Source organism: Notamacropus eugenii, chromosome 1 (genome assembly GCF_028372415.1).
Source record: "Notamacropus eugenii isolate mMacEug1 chromosome 1, mMacEug1.pri_v2, whole genome shotgun sequence".
NCBI classification, from domain to species: Eukaryota; Metazoa; Chordata; class Mammalia; order Diprotodontia; family Macropodidae; genus Notamacropus; species Notamacropus eugenii.
In genome coordinates, this window is record NC_092872.1 from 9,498,440 (window position 1) to 9,514,681 (window position 16,242).

The 16,242-nt window shown below is 44.4% G+C and overlaps 1 protein-coding gene across 16 annotated transcripts in view; it reads right to left on the minus strand.

Moving 5' to 3' along the window:
- Positions 1–16,242, minus strand: part of OBSCN (obscurin, cytoskeletal calmodulin and titin-interacting RhoGEF) — a 322,112-nt gene that overhangs the window by 110,957 nt on the left and 194,913 nt on the right. For all 16 annotated transcript variants that reach the window (XM_072652736.1, XM_072652782.1, XM_072652744.1 and 13 more), the window contains 6 exons: positions 13,072–13,344; positions 11,706–11,978; positions 7,577–7,864; positions 5,815–6,084; positions 2,392–3,687; positions 1,468–1,746 (listed from right to left, as the gene is read on the minus strand). In XM_072652736.1, the coding sequence (XP_072508837.1) occupies positions 1,468–1,746; positions 2,392–3,687; positions 5,815–6,084; positions 7,577–7,864; positions 11,706–11,978; positions 13,072–13,344 (2,679 nt within the window). The remainder of the gene's footprint in view (positions 1–1,467; positions 1,747–2,391; positions 3,688–5,814; positions 6,085–7,576; positions 7,865–11,705; positions 11,979–13,071; positions 13,345–16,242) is intronic.

Below are 16,242 nucleotides of genomic sequence, written 5' to 3' on the forward strand. Positions count from 1 at the left end.
AATATTCCTTGAATTGAATTAAATCCTATTTAATAAATGCATTAGAGAGTTACACAGTGTTATATGAGGTCCAAAGGTGGGGAAGGCAGAGATCAAAAAAGGCTTTCTGAAGGAGTGAACATTTTAGTTGGGTTTTAAAGGATGGCTAGAAGTTCAAAAGGTGGAGGTAGGGAGGTTATTTCAGGGCACAGGACACAACATGGTACAGACAGGGAGGTAGGAGAACATAGGATTTGTTTGGGAAGCTATGAGAAGTTCGGTTAGCCTAAAGAAGAGAACGTGTATGTAAGAAAGATGTGAGATAAGCTTGTAAGGGTAGGGTAGGATCTTGATTATGAAGAGCCTTGAATGTCAGGTAAAGCAGCAGTACAGAGCCTTTTCTCTCAATTCATACTGCCTCAACCTAATTCAGACCCTCATTGCCTGTCGCCTGGATAACTGTCTCCTACTTTCCTTGCTTCCAATCTCCCCTTCTCCAATCCAGCCTTCATGCTGCTGCCAAAATGATTTTCCTACAACATAACTCTGATCAGGTCACTCTTCCTTTCAAGCAATTGTACTGGGTCCCTATTTTCTCTAAAATCAAATAAAAACTCCTCAGCCTGCCATTTAAAACCCCTCATCTACTTCTCTTGTCTCATTTCCTATTATTTCCTTTCTTGATGTTCCCATTCCGGTCAAACTACCCTACCTGTCATTTCTAATGCCATTTCACATTCCAGGGTGGTGCAGTCCACCACGTCTGGAAGGCGCTCTGTCACCTTGGCCTCTTAGAATCCCTGGCAGGTGCTGCCTTCTACGCACAAGCCCTTCCTTGAGCCTTTTGGTTTTTATTGCCCTACTAGGCGCAAATTACTTTACATTTCCATAATATGATATATATATGTGTGTGTTACTCTACATATATGTACTAGGTATGCATTTATACTGTATGAATATATAGTATTTACATATTTTCTATATTTCTATTTTACATATTTACATATCGACATAACATATTGTTGTTATATTCCCTCGGTAGAAAATTAGCTCCTTGAGATCAGGAACTGTGAATGTTCATGCCTTTGTATTTTATAGCACAAAGACTTGGACATAGTAAGTATTTAACAAATTCATGCGTGGAATTGACTGATAATTACAGTGGTGAGAGCACTGGGTTTGCATAATGACTTGGCTAATTACTATCTAAGTGACCTTGGGCAAGTCACTTGCCTCACCTATTAAATGATGGGAACTGGACTTGAAGATCTCCAAGACTTCTTCCAGCTCTAAACCATATGAGACCTTTACTTAATGAACAGCAGAGGGGGAAAGCCATCTTCCTAATAGTCTCACTTTATTCTGGAGCTTTTTCCTTCCAACCCACTGCTTTCTCTTCTTCCATCTCTAATTTCCTGCATCTTGATAGCATTCCATGCTCCCTTTCCTGGGTACCCTCCTCACCCACCCATCCAATCAACGACTCACGGTCTACACGGAGCTCAGCCTTGGTAGAAGAGACACCCATGCTGTTCTCGGCCAGGCAGCGGTAGACGCCCATGTCAGCGGGTACCACAGCTGTGATGATTAGCTGGTGACCACCTTGCTGGTCCTCATTGATCATATAGTGGTCATCCTCTTCTAGCACCTTGCCATCTTTGAACCAGCGCACAGTGGGCACTGGAAAGCCAGCCACCACACAGTCAAAGCTCACGGGGTAGCCATCCTGTACCTCTTGGTTCTGTAGCTCCGTCAGGAAAACAGGGGCTGAACCAGAGGGGAAGAGGGATAGATTAAAGTTAAGGATGGGATTCCCATGACCTCTCCCTCTACCCTAACAATGTCAGTTGGATTTTAGTTCAATGTAACCAACATTTATTAGCCACCTGCTATATGCAGAGCACTATACTAGGTGTCTTAAGATAAGACAAAGTCTTTGCTTTCTTGAAGCTCATGTTCTAGTTGGGGGATAAAAACATATATTATAATAGAGTATAACTAAACAACACCATTATATAGGTTCATCAGAATGGGGCAAATCAAGTGCTAAATGAGGTACTAGGATAGAAAAGGCTGAGAATCAGGAGAGAGGACACTGCATCTTGTCCTCTTGAGGCCCTAAGGACAAAATGAGACAACAGATCTCCTCAGCATGATGGTGGCTGCAAGGTCCTTTGTCCAAGGAAGAATTAAGTTTCATGGCCTTAATGGATCCAGAATTCCAAGGTAGCATGATAGTCATCCCAGTCTGATGGGAAGAACTCTCCTTGTCTGGGCAGGATCTGGGAAATACTGGGGAGAACAGTCTCCATTGATCTGGGCATTATTGGGTCAGCTTTGGTTAGAGAGGAGAGGGAATGGTTAACATCACCTGTGGCTACTGTGGAGCAGGGGCCTACTCTAGTTACCCACCTGTGTCAGAGGTCAACAGTGTGGAAGGATGCTCCTTGGGGGCCGCAGGGTAGGCAAGCTGACCAGCTGGGGCTGGTGCTACCTTCATGATGCGCATCTCCACGTTGCGGGGTCCTTGCTCCAGGATGTTGATTTCCACCAGGATGCCCAGGGCTTCAAACATCTCTTGGAAGCGAGTAGTTGCCTGGCGGGCCTCACTGGCAGTCTCAAATCGAATATAGATATAGCGGTCATCTTCACGGTAGGTTTGCCGGTCACTGGGCTCCTCCACCTCCACACTGCCCTCCTCTGCACTGAAGAACAATTCCTCATCGGATACTTCTGCAGCGGCCTTGGTTCGGAAGAGACGGTGTAGTCTCCGGGCAGCCCGGCGGAAAGCATCATCCATCTCACTGCCTGATGAGCTCTCTGCTTCACTTTCAGTTCCACTGGTCACTGTGGCCCCTGTCACTGTCACCTGGGCACTGTGGGAGATGCAGCCAAACTTGTTGGTTACCTGGCAGGTATAGCAGCCAGCATCGCTGGCCTCAAGGCCAGTGACCAGCAGAGAGCAGGTGCCGTCCCCATAATTGTCAATGTGGTAGTGCCGTCCATCTGTCAGCTCTACACCATCCTTAAGCCAGCAGGTCCTCATGTCTGTCTTGCTGATAGCCACACACTCTAGGTGCAGGGAGCCTCCTGCTTCTACCACTATGTCCCCAAAAGTATCCCGGAAACTGGGACCCTCATGTTGCTTCATCTCCTTTCTAACTTTATAACCCTTGAAAGCTGCCTGTATTTTTATAGCAGCCTTATCCATGGAGGGGTCCTCCAAAATCTCAGCAGTCAGGTCGCTGGGCATCATAGGGGGGACCATGGGCTCAGCCTCTGCCTGCTCCCATGGTTTCCTAGGCTTGCTTGCTGTGCCAGCTGCAGGGGCCCTGGCCTTGCTCCCAGGCTTTCCTGCCTTCTTGAGGTAACTGACAAGGGATGGGGTGCCAGCCCGGGACTCATCGTCAGAACTGGTGTGTGAGAGGTCAGCCTCCCCAGTGCGGGCCAGCTCATCGGGAGTGGAGTAGCCTTCAGAAAAGTCTTGGACAGCTTCCTCAACTTCTCGCCGTAGCCTCTGTAGCCGGTCATCCTCCTCAGGGAGCTCGCTGATTGAGTCCAGAGTGGGCTCTCGGCTCATGCGACGTTTTTTGGTAATAGCCTCCCACAGCAGGTGCAGGTCACCCTCCTGGGCTGCCTCAGGGGGCAAGCTGGGCTGGGCAAGGCCGTCAGGCAAGGCTTCTGCCTCTGGGACCTGGGATAATACCACTGAGGGGGAGTAAGCATAGGGAGGGAGGAATCAGTCAGAAGGAAGACCTCAGCAAAAGTGCCACATGTCTGCAATCAATACAGTTCCTCCCTTCAGGAAACTACTCAAATGGTGTTAGGAATGGAAGAAGATTACACCTTGTTACTTTTGGAGCATATTTTATTTTTCTTTTGGTCTCTCATAACACCCAACACAATCCCTTGTAGATTTTACACACTCAACAAAGCTTTGTCAAATTGAATGTCTTTTGAAAGAACACCACTATCACTCTCATTCATCTTTTATAAGAAATCAGTTGCCAAGTTTTGTCAATTCTACCTTTTTCAGCATGTCTTAGAACCGTGCCTTTCTCTACTCTCAGCACAACCACCTTTAGTCCAGGACCTCATCACCTCCAACTGGAACTACTGAAACAGCTTCCCAATTAGTGTCTCTTTGTCATTTCTCTTTTATATCTCACCTCCACAAACCAGACCGACTGATATTCTAAAAGTATAGGTATGTCTGACCACATCACTCCCCTGCTCAGGAAGCTTTGGTGGCTCCTTTACGTTAAATTACAATCTCCTCTGTTTGGCATTTAAAACCCTCCACCATCTAGTTCCAGCCTTGCTTTCCAGGTTAACTGACTTCACATTACTCTTTTTCATAGACCCTTCCTTGCAGACAAACCTGACAACTCGCTGTTCCCTGTACAACAGATTTCATCTCCTCCTTTGTGCCTCTGCAGACACTCACTCTCACTTACTCTCACTTTCCTTTGAACTCCAAACTCTCCTCATGGCTCAGCTCAAGCATTAGCTCCCTCAGGAGGCCTTTCTTGATTCTATCTGCCGATAGTATCTCTCCAGTTACTGAGAATTTGTCTCATATTTACTGTATATTTTACTTATCTGTAAATAGGCTGTATTTCCACATTAGAATGTGTCATCTGTTTACCTGTCCATATTAATATGACATTGCTGTTAAGTCTGAAATAGATTTAACTGAGGTTTTGTTTTGGAAAAAAAGTATAACCTGTGGAATTCCATCCCTTACAGATGCTAAGTTTCTCTTAGTGGTAGAAACTTGTCTCACTTTTCTATTTTTATTATTAGTGCCTGGCACAGAGTAGGCATTTAATAAATAAATGCTTGTTGATTGATGGCTCATGCCTCTTTGTGGAGTGGAGACGATACTAGCTTCTCAAAGCAATGTAGGAAGAGAATAATTTTTGGAAAGATCTACCTAATTGGACAAGGCATCAAGTATCATCCTAGTGATAAACTGATTTTGCCATCCAGGAACAGCCTAGTTAAGAATGGACAGACACATCACCACGAATTCAGTTGATTGCTTGGTGAGGAATTCTTTGGCCGTAATAACTCTAAAAAATTTGAATCCAGTTCCTACAACTTAAGAGCCCATGGGAGAAGTCAGATTGACCACAAAGAAACATAGGGACTGGACCCAGAGGACATTGGTGGAGGACAAAGGACACAGAGCTAGTTTGGTAGAACGGGAAGATGACAATAAAACTCACATGGAGCACAGTCCAGCTCAGGCGTCACCCATCCATAAATCCTTCTCTGGGCTCCTCAAACAGAATCGAATATTCCCCACGTGGTCTTTTGATGTATTTTCACATTCTTTATCAATGTAATTTTTGTTCATATCTCATCTACCCTACTGGCCCATGATCCCAATGAAAGAAGGAACCATGCTGGCTTCTTTGTATCTTCCCCAGCCCCTACCATACTGTTTTGCACATAGTAGGGGGGAAGGAAGGAAATAAGAATTTATTAAGCACTTACTACCTGTCAGGCACTATGCTAAACACTTTATGAATATGATCTCATTTGATCCTCACAACAACCCTGGGAATTAGGTGCTATCAATTTAACAGTTACCCACTGAATGAATGTGAATGAATGAACTCATAACTGAATGAATGGACAAATGAATAAGTGAGTGCGTTAATACATGAAAGAAAGCATAAATACATGTATAATCAAATGAATGAATGAGAAGATTAATAAATGCCTGGATGAGTGAGAGAATGACAAACTTCTTGCATGCTTCTGTAATGTTCAGCCTGCTTTTGTTTCCCTTCCCCCCTTGACCCTCACCTCTACCCCCAGACACACCTTCAAAAGATGCAGCAGCAGAAGCTTTGCTGCTGCGAGAGGAGCTGCAGGTGTAGGAGCCTTGGTCTTCGGGTCGGACCCCATGGATCACTAGTGTTTGCTTCTTGCCTTTGGAGATGAGTTCATAGCGGCCCCCAGGCTGGATCACTTCATTCCCTCTCCTCCAGGTCACCTCCTGGATGTCACCTGCCACCTCACACTCCAGTTGTGCTTCCTCCCCGACCACCACCAACTTGCTCACGGAGGTTGAGGCGACTGCCTTCACAGGCTCTGCAAGGAGACATAGAAGTGTTGGCATTGATTCAATGGATGATGCTCCTGGGGGAGTGCTGTGTCATGTGGGAGGGACCTCAGGCTCTCAGCCAGTACTAAACAGACACTGGTTTTCCCATCTATGAAAGAGTTAATACAGTCTGGGCTTTCACCTAGCTCACTGAAATATGATGAAGAATAAATAGCAAGAGGAATGGCCTATAAAGCGTTTGGGGCACACATGGATTGAAGAATACATCCCTTCCTGTGGCAAACATCATTTCTGTCCTTCATTGGTCCAAACCACTGGATAGTGAGACCACTCTCCAGACAGTTCCCACCAGGTGCCCATTTCTTATCTTTTACTCTACCAAAGCGAGGTGGGGAGGTGGGCTATCCCATCTCACTGGCCCCTTGATTGAATGTGCCCCAGGTGCCACTGTTTTTTCATCTGTATGTTTTCTTAAGGCTGACCTGAGGGCAAAAGCTGTGTAGTGGTATGGGAACATAGGATTTAGAGCCGGAAGGGACTTGAGATCATCTAGCCTAGCCCTCTTATTTTATAAAGGGGTAAATAAGGCTCAGAGCAGGAAATGACCTGCTCAAAGTCACAGAGGTAGTGAAAGCTGGTGGTAGCAGCCCTAGGAGTCTTCTACCTCCAAATCCAATGCTATTTCCACTAAATCACTCAGTCTCCCCACTGGACTGAGGGGAAACATGCCTTCCCCCAGAGTGGGGAACTCTAAGACTAACTCTAAGCTCCCAAGACTTTTTCTTCCTTGTTGCTGACCCCAGGGCAGGGTCTGATCAATGTATAGGTTAGATGACTGTCTGTCTGTCTGGGCACAAAGGAGAGGAACATGAACATTCTGACTGTGGTACCAAGAATAAGTCAGGAAAGCAAGTTAGCTAGGGTCTTCCAATCAACATGGCCCAAAGCAGAAACCAGGGACTATTTTAGAGTCTTGGCCATGTGAAGGGCTTCCACCAGGAGGAGAGAGATTGGCCAGAAATTAAATTCTTCCCCTAACTCCCCAAAGACTAAATCTAGAAGGAACATCACAGAGTTATTATCCATTCAGGAAGGTAAGCAATTACTGTTATTTCCATTTTATGGAAGGTTTACACTGCAAGTATGTGAGATTTAAACTGGGACAGAGCTGGGATTTAATGGAGTGCTGGGCCTAGAGTCAGCACATCTGGCTAGCTGTGTGACCCTGAGCAAGTCACTAAACCCTATTTGTCTCAGTTTCCTCATCTGTAAAATGAGTTGGAAAGGGAAATAGCAAAGCACTCCAACATCTTTGCTAAGAAAACCCCAAAAGGGGTCATGAAGAGTTGGACATGACTGAAAAACAACTAAACAAGAGCAACAAAACTAGTGTAAAGAAGAGGAGAAAGAAGCTAGAGGAGGAGGAGAGAAGGAAGTAGGAGGACAGAGGAGGAAGAGGGAAGATGAAGAGGAACAAAAGAGAAGAAGAGGGCCAGAAGGCAGAGGAAGGTCACTCACCAAGCTTTACGGTCTGAGGCAGGTGCACAGGCTCTCCTGCACCCACCTGACCCACAGCTGCAATTCGGAAACGGTAGGGCTCTCCAGGAACCAGGTCGCTCACTATACACTCGGTGCCTGGGACCAGGTCTTTGTGACATGGCTGCCATTCACCTGTTGTTGTCTTCATCTCTACTCTGTACCCAAGCAGGCCAGCGCCACCATCGCTCCCTGGGGCTGCCCATGACAAGGTCACTGAGTGGCCACTCTGTTTTACAACCTCAGCATCTTCAGGAGGGTCAGGGAGACCTAGGGGTGACAGAGAAGAGCATGTAAGGTGGGTCATCTGCAGGACTGGGCATCCAGGAATCCTGGGGAGGTTCAGAGCAAATCTTTTAATCAGGTGTTAGGTTGTTTTCAGTCTTGTCTGACTCTCCATGACCTCATCTAGGATTTTTTGGGCAAAGATACTAGAGCGGTTTGCTATTTCTTTGTCCAGTCCATTTTATAGCTGAAGAAACTAAGGCAAACAAGGTTAAGTGACTTGCCCAGGGTCCCACAGTTAGCAAGTGTCTGAGGCCAGATTTGAACTCAGGAAGAGGAATCTTCTTAATTCCAGGGTGGCACTCTATCTACTGTGCCACCTAGTTCCCCTACAGCAAAGCCCTACAATCAGAAGGTGTGGGTTTAAGCCTCTGCTCTGCCACTTAGTGATTCATTTTATCGTCCTGGGCCTCATCTTTCTCTACATGAAGATGACGATTAGAGTTATTCACAGAGTTGTGACAATGTATATCAAGGGTTTCTTAAGTCACAAAACGCATATAAACGTGAACTAGTATTTTAACTTCACTCTCAAGCTATTATTCTGGTGACTGGAAAGACATTTTAACTAAAGAAAACCTGACAGCTCAGAAATCTGGCTGAGATGCCATTTCGACAGGCATTCCACTGTAGGAAGGGCACAGATATATAGGGAGGCTGTGAGGGGAGGGGAACAGAAAAGGAATAAGCATTTATATAGTGCCTACCATGTGCTAAATGCTTTACAAAGATTATCTCAGTTGATTCTCACAGCAATCCTGTAAGGTAGGTACTCTTATAACCCTCATTTTACAGTTGAGGAAACTGAGGCAGATGTTGGTCAAGGGGCTTACCCAGGATTTGAACTCAGGTCTTCCTCATTTCTAAGCCCACAGTTCTATCTATTGTGCTACCAACTGTCTCTGAAAGGGAAGATGTGGAAGCACCAACTTATTTTACCTGATTCTGGAGGACAGAGAAGGAAACTGAGGTTCAGAGAAGGGCAGTTACTTTCTCAAGGTCACATAACTTATTAATTAATCAATACAACTGAATTAATTCATTAACTAATTCAATTAATTAATTAACTGAATTCCAGTTACTGTCATGGACCAAGTCTCAAAATCATAAAATATTAAGAGCTGGAAGCCGAGGCAGCTGAAATAAAGCTGACAGGTCAAATAAGGCCAGCCTCATCTCGGAGAAAATGGGACCTACTTATGATTTTTAACTACCCCCTCCCACTTTTTTAAAAACCAAAATGAGCCAGCCATGTAAACTAGTAGGACAGATTTCAGGCTCCACGGCCAGATTCTTAGCAGTCTTTGGTAGAACCATCACTAAAGTAGGGCAATTGGTGTTTTGCTCCTAAAATAAAGTGGTCATAAAATTTTAAATAATGTCTATGAAATTTAAAAATTTGTTACATTTGTGTTTTGGTAGAACTTGCCCTCTCAGTGCTATGGAAATGACTGAGTTTAACATCTAATTAGCAAGAATAATTAGTTAAAATAGGAAACTAGCATTTGGTATATTCCCTTCTCCCAACCCAGAGACTTTACCCAAATGACCCTTCACCCAGGATCCTTTCACATAGGATTATTGTCCCAGGGTCTCTGCCCCTGCTCTCCCCCAAGCCTTGTATCCTAGTGTCTCTTCTCCCATTCACAGGAATATGTCTTAAATACTTATGTTGTTTTCACATAATAAATTACAAAAGTGATCTGAAGGGGGCCTTTTGTGCTGCTTGCTTCAAGCACCAAAACTCTTAGTTACAGCTCTGATAATTGGTTCCTCCTGTTTCTGGGAAAATTCTTTTTATTTCATGCCTGGGACAGGGAAGGAAGGAAGGAAGGAAGGAAGGAAGGAAGGAAGGAAGGAAGGAAGGAAGGAAGGAAGGAAGGAAGGAAGGGAGGAAGGAAGGGAGGGAGGAAGGAAGGAAGGGAGGGAGGGAGGGAGGGAGGGAGGAAGGAAGGAAGGAAGGAAGGAAGGAAAGAAGGAAGGAAGGAAGGAAGGAAAGAAGGAAGGAAGGAAGGAAGGAAGGAAGGAAGGAAGGAAGGAAGGAAGGAAGGAAAGAAGGAAGGAAGGAAGGAAGAGAAAGAAAGAGGAGGGAGGGAGGGAAGGGGGAGGAAGAAAGAAAGAAAAAGAAAGGAAAGAGGGAAGGAAATAAGCATTTATTAGGCACCTACTATGTGCCAGGAATTATGTTAAGCACTTTATAAATATTATCTCATTTGAGGCACTTAAAGCTCATTGACTGACCGACTGAAATCAAAGCTGAGGATTGTTATTCATTTATGGAAACTTGGACTTAGAAATTAGATATATCTTGAGTTAATAAACTCTATGGTTCTGAAGAACAGTTTAGTCCACAAAACACCGGTATTCTCATTCATCCATCTCTGTCACTTACTAGCAGTTTGACATTGGACGAGTCATTTCCTTTCTTGGGCTCAGTGTCCTTATCTGTGAAATGAGGGAGTTGATCTAGTTCTAGGATTCTTAACCTGGGATCCATGAACTTGTTTTGAAAAAATATTTTGATAACTGCATTTCAATATAGTTGGTTACCTTTTTAACCCTATGTATTTAATTTTATGCATTTAAAAACTGTGATTCTGGGCAGAGGTGCAAAAGCTTCACCGGACACCGTCTAAGGGGTCCATAACAACAACAAAAAGTTAAGAACTTTTGGTAGAGATGATCTCTGAAGTCACATCGCCAATTCAAAAAATAAATTTTCTATGTTCTAATGTATCTTCCAATTCTCACATTCTAAGTTTCATGTTGTATGGTACCTCTGAGTTCTAATATTCTTTGATTCTGTAGCTTGATAGGACTTGATCTGCAGCCTATAACTGTGTACCTGGGCATGAATAAAGTTGATTAAAAACTGGTTTTATATTATCACAAAAAATACAAGTTTTAATAGCCAACAGCCCATGTATTTTGCCATTATTATAAATAAAAATACTTGTTGTCCACACACATATTGATTTTTGGATTATATAGTCTGTTCTTATAAAAATATGGATTCCTTTGGTTATATGGGACCTGAAAAGTAATTTAGTTCAACTTTCCATGGGCCATTAAATTCCCACTAGGAAAAATTCCATGTGTTCAGTTCATTGTGATAAAAGACCAGTGATCTCTAGGGTTTTCAACATTTCACAGATCTCATAGCAGATCTTGGGGTTTAGAGTCGATTCTCAGCTCTAGAGACATGGAATATACTACCTTAGGAAGTATATTCACATCACTTTTGTAATTTATTATGTGACAACAACATGAGTATTTAAGACATATTCCTGTGAATGGGAGAAGAGACACTAGGATACAAGGCTTGGGGGAGAGCAGGGGCAGAGACCCTGGGACAATAATCCTATGTGGGAGGATCCTGGGTGAAGGGTCATTTGGGTGAAGTCTCTGGGTTGGGAGAAGGGAATATACCAAATGGTAGTTTCCTCTTTTAACTACCTTAGGAAGGAGTAAATACCCTGTCTCTGGAAGTCTCCAAGCAGAGGGGCTGAATGACCACTTGTTGCATCATAGTGGATTTCTAAGATGGTGTAGAAAGGGATCCCAATCCAAGTGGGCCTAATCTCATGGTCCTCAGGCTCATTCTAACTCTAAGCCTCTATGGCTGTGAATTAAATGTACTGCCTGGGTAACTCCTGGGTTCTCCATCTGCTAGAAGTCTCTAAGTAAAGGAGCTATGCCCACTGAGACTACTGCTCAGATACAGGTTGGATTAGGCGACTTTGAGGTCCCTTCCAATTTTGAGATGGTTTTGCTCATTACTATGGCAGGAATGCAATCTCCCTAGATTCTTCTTTTTCCCACTTACTGATCACAGACAGCTTGGCTGAGGAGACAGCATCTCTGGCCGCAAAGGTCACCTCCCCAGCATGGTGGAGCTGGGCACTCCTGAGGAGCAAAATGTGGTGGCTGCCATCAGCTTGGATTATCCAGTCCTCATCTGGCTGAATTTCGGTGCCATTAATATACCAGGTCACCTCGTTGACAGGCACTGTCTCACTGAGCACACAGCTAAAGGTGGCTTTGGCACCAACCTTGACCTTCACATCAAGCAAAGACTCGAGGAATTCCAGACGCCAGCCTAGGGTGAAAATATGCTTTTAAATGCTGTTGGCATGAGCAGAACTGTTTTATACTCAGCCCTAAGGCTCCATGTAGAACTTCAGAGCTCAGGTGAGATAGCTGGGCAGAGAGGGAGTCTCTGCACATGTATGCATTTTGGGTCCTAAGGGTATTTCTCATAGAAGAGGGACCCCTAGAAGGCAGTCCTGGACTTAGGAAACAACCTAGCCCAATTCAATGAAGATCCGAGAATTTGTGGCTATTAGAGAATTGCCTCATGACTTGTTTGGTCACTGACAAGAATGCCATTTCATTTATACCGAAACACCCTCAGTATAGGTCCAGGTGTTTGGTGATAGAGAGATAAAGATATGGAACAAAGATTTATTGATATAGATAGCCAAAAAGGCTCTGGGGACCTGGTGTGCCTGTATTGCGATTGGGTATGCCTGTCTGGCCAGCTGGGGTATGTTCACTGGGAGGGGAGTGTCTACGAGGCCAGATTTTGTATGTTTGTATTGTAATAGAATGTGTCTGTGAAGCTAATTGGTGTGTATTTTTTGGATTGGGTAAATCTGCACAAATTGTTGGTGTGTGAATATCAGTATTAGGCATGTAGGTATGTTTGTATTGGGTGTGCCTGTGTGTTCCGCTGGTGTGTCCATATTGGGAATTTGTGTGTCTCTATTATCTGAAGTTTTACCCACTGGGTGGGCTGGTAGCATTGACTTGGTGCATGAACCACCCATGAGCCAATTACAACTTCTCCAAAAAGCCAAGATCATATATATTATGATCTAGATGAATGCACTCACGACTTTTCCATGGTATTAGGACCCTTGATCCAGTCTGGGAAATGGAACCAGGATGGTACTTTGAGTCTGACTGTCCTGCCTATTTGAAATGGTTTTCTCTCCCTATCTTCCCCCCACATCAGGATTGGGTGTTATGTCTGCCACTCCATCCCTTTTAGAATAATTCATTCTACAGCCCCCCTCTCTGCAGCCTCTAAACCAATCTAAAGGCCTAACCATCATCCCCCATCTTTTTCCCTTCCCCTCATCAACTGTCATAACTGAAACACACCTCCAACCCCCAACTATCATCAATACCTTTGACAGTCAGAAAAGCAGATGTGACCATATCATTGGCCAGGAAGGTCACTTGGCAGCTGTCCTGGGGAGTCAGATTCTTCAGCAGTAGCAGGTGTCTCCGGCCATTCTCAAAGTAGACCATCTCAATGTTTTCTGAGGTTTTTACTGGCACATCATCCATCAGCCAGCTGTGATTGGCAATCTCTGGTTTGGCCAGATGGCATTCAAATAGGGCCTCTCCTCCTTCCACTGTCTCCACATTCTCCAGCCCCCGGACAATGGTGTTCTTGGCTGAGGTGAAGGAGACACAATTGGCCAAATGTTGAGTTCCTACCTGGCTCACTGGTGGTGTCAAACATCCCAATTTAACAGTAATGATAACTCCCACTTCCACAGTGATTTAAGATTTACAAAACCCCTTCCTGAAGACAACCCTGTGAGGTAGGGTATGATGGCATTATCCCCATTTTATGGATGATGTCTCTCCTGAAAGAATATGAGCTTGTCAAGGTCAGGGACTGATTCATTTCTGTCTTTGTATCTCCACCCCCTCTAACTCAACTACAACCTTAATAAATGCTGGTTGATCCATTGACTGAAGGGACTGAATTTAAAACATAGACTCCCTGAGGGCAAAGGAGATTTGCTTTTTTGTCTTTAAGCACTTCTAGCTTGCAGAAAGTAAGCATTTAATGAATATTTGCTGAATTGGATTTATTGAGAGATTAAGTCACCTGCCCAATGGCACAGAGGCAGCAGAGGTCTGCAAGAGTTTTTCCGCTATTCCAGGCTATGCCTTCCATATTTTAAGGCTCTAAATTAACTAATCTATACCTCAGGCCTCTGAAACAGAAGGCACCTGTGAAATAGGAAGGGTTAACCCTTCTACCGACGTTGGTAAAATTGAGCACAGTGGGCATTCACTGAATGCTTGCCTTTTGCCTAGCCCATCTTGAATAAAACAAGAAAAGGTAGAGAAGTGTGTTATGTATGGTAAAAAGGCCACTAGACCTGGAGTGAGGAGTCCTGGGCTTGGGTCACCTACTGTGTGATCCAGAACAAATTACTTAAATGCTGAGCCTCAGCTTTGAAACATCTTAAAACTGGAATAAAGATGAGAATCACAGAACTGCAAGAGAATTTAGAAATACTATCTCTTTCAAACTAGATGGAATTGTATAGAGCAAAGACTGAGGACCAGAGAGGGGAAACCCGAGATGATAGCTACAAGGAACATTAGACATCACCTAGTTTGAGGAGTGATTGTGTTAATCTTCCTGAATGAGGAGACAGGCTAGATTATAAGCTACTTGAAGGCAAGGATCACTTGGCTTTTGTCTTTGTGTCTCTGTTGCCTAACACAGTGCCTTCTTTGCATGCTGTAACCATTAATAAATATTCGTTGAATTGAGAAATTTAAGGGACTTATCCAAAGTCACAAAGAAAACACAACGAGGACTCAAACCCAGACCTTCTCACCCCCAAATCAGTGGTCTTTCTTTATTTTACACCACCACGTCTCTCACAGAGATGCAGAGTTGGGAGGTGAAGCCAGGTCTTTGGGTTCCAAGCCTAACAGCCTTATGACTCCTCCATGCTACCACACTAATTTCACAGGGCTGTTGGGAACAAAGTGCTCAGTAATTCTTAAAGGGGGCATAGAGAAAAGGAGACCAATTGAGGCCTCATGGCAGCAAAAGCTTTCTAGCAGAGCTACTTTGCAGATGAATAGGCTGCTTTGGGAGGTAGTGGGTCCCCCTCACTGGAGGCCTTCAAGCTAAGGCTAGTGAACTGCTTACCAAGTAGACAGTAGGGGAGGATTCTTGTTCAAGTATGGATTGGAAGAGTCATTGAGGTCCCTCCCCATTGTGGAATTCTTTGATTTTTATTCATGGCAGAACTGGAATAGAAGTCCAGGACCATATCCACAGTGCTGCTTGAGGAACAAAACTATGGAAGCAGGACTGAGTGTGAGATGAAGGACCCCAAGTCTGCTGTCACCTCCTGGAGTCTGCATCCATTTTTAGCTTTGTATCTATCCTACTACTCAATACGGTGCCTCAGACAGTGCACAGACATCATCATCATCCTCATTACCACCATAATCTCTACCATTTATATAGCACCTACTATGTGCCAGGCAGGGTGGCTAGGTGCTGGAGTGGATAGAGTGTCAGGCCTAGAGTCAGGAAGACCCAAGTTCAAATGTGGCCTCAGATACTCACTAGCTGTGTGACCCTGGGTAAGTCCCTTAACCCTGTTTGCCTCAGTTTCCTCTTCTGTAAAATGAATTGGAGAAGGAAATGGCAAACCACTCCTGTATCTTTGCCAAGAAATGACCTAAATGAGGTCATGAAGAGTCAGACCCAAATGGAAAATGACTGAACAACATGTTCCAGGCATTGTGCTAAGTGCTTTTATAAATATTATTCTCATTTGATCCTCACAACAACCACTCTGGTAGATAGGTGGTATTATGGTCCCGATTTTATAGTTGAAGAAACTGAGGCAGGGAGAGGACAAGTGATTTCTGGTCATATTGGCTAGGAAGTGTCTGAGGCTTTCTAGTCTGGGAATAGTCTGTGTTGGATTAAATAGTCCATTGGACCAGAGTGCCAATGCAGTCCAGGAGTTGGGGCTAAAGGGCAGCTTAGGTGGTTTGCCTTTGATGCCACAGTGAGGAGTCTGGGTTTGACCCTGGCAGTGACAAAGAGCCACTCCAGGCTTTCGAGGAAGGGAGTGAGATGGTCGTAAATGAACTTTCAGAAGGAGTAATATGGAAAGGATGAGGTCAAGCCTGGGATGGCTGGTGGGGCCCATTAGAACCATGGCGGTAATATGAGGGTGAACTGATAAAAGGCAGATCCATTTTTTTCCCTAAAGACCAGAATCTCTCATCACACTATTCTGGCACTCACACAGAGAGAACTTCCCTTTATGCCTCATCTCTAATTGCTTTCCAGATACAATTTCCTAGATGGTTCTTACTGCTGCCAGACATCTTCCTCAGGCATGGATGTAGTTATATCCTCTCTCTGCTCAAAATTTTTCAATGGTTCCCTACTGCTGACACAGTCAGGTTCACACTTCTTGGCCTGGCATTGAAATTTCTTCACAATTTCGTGCTACTCCCCCTTTTCAGCTTCATTTCATACAACACTCCTCCTCTACTGTCTAGCCAGATTGGAT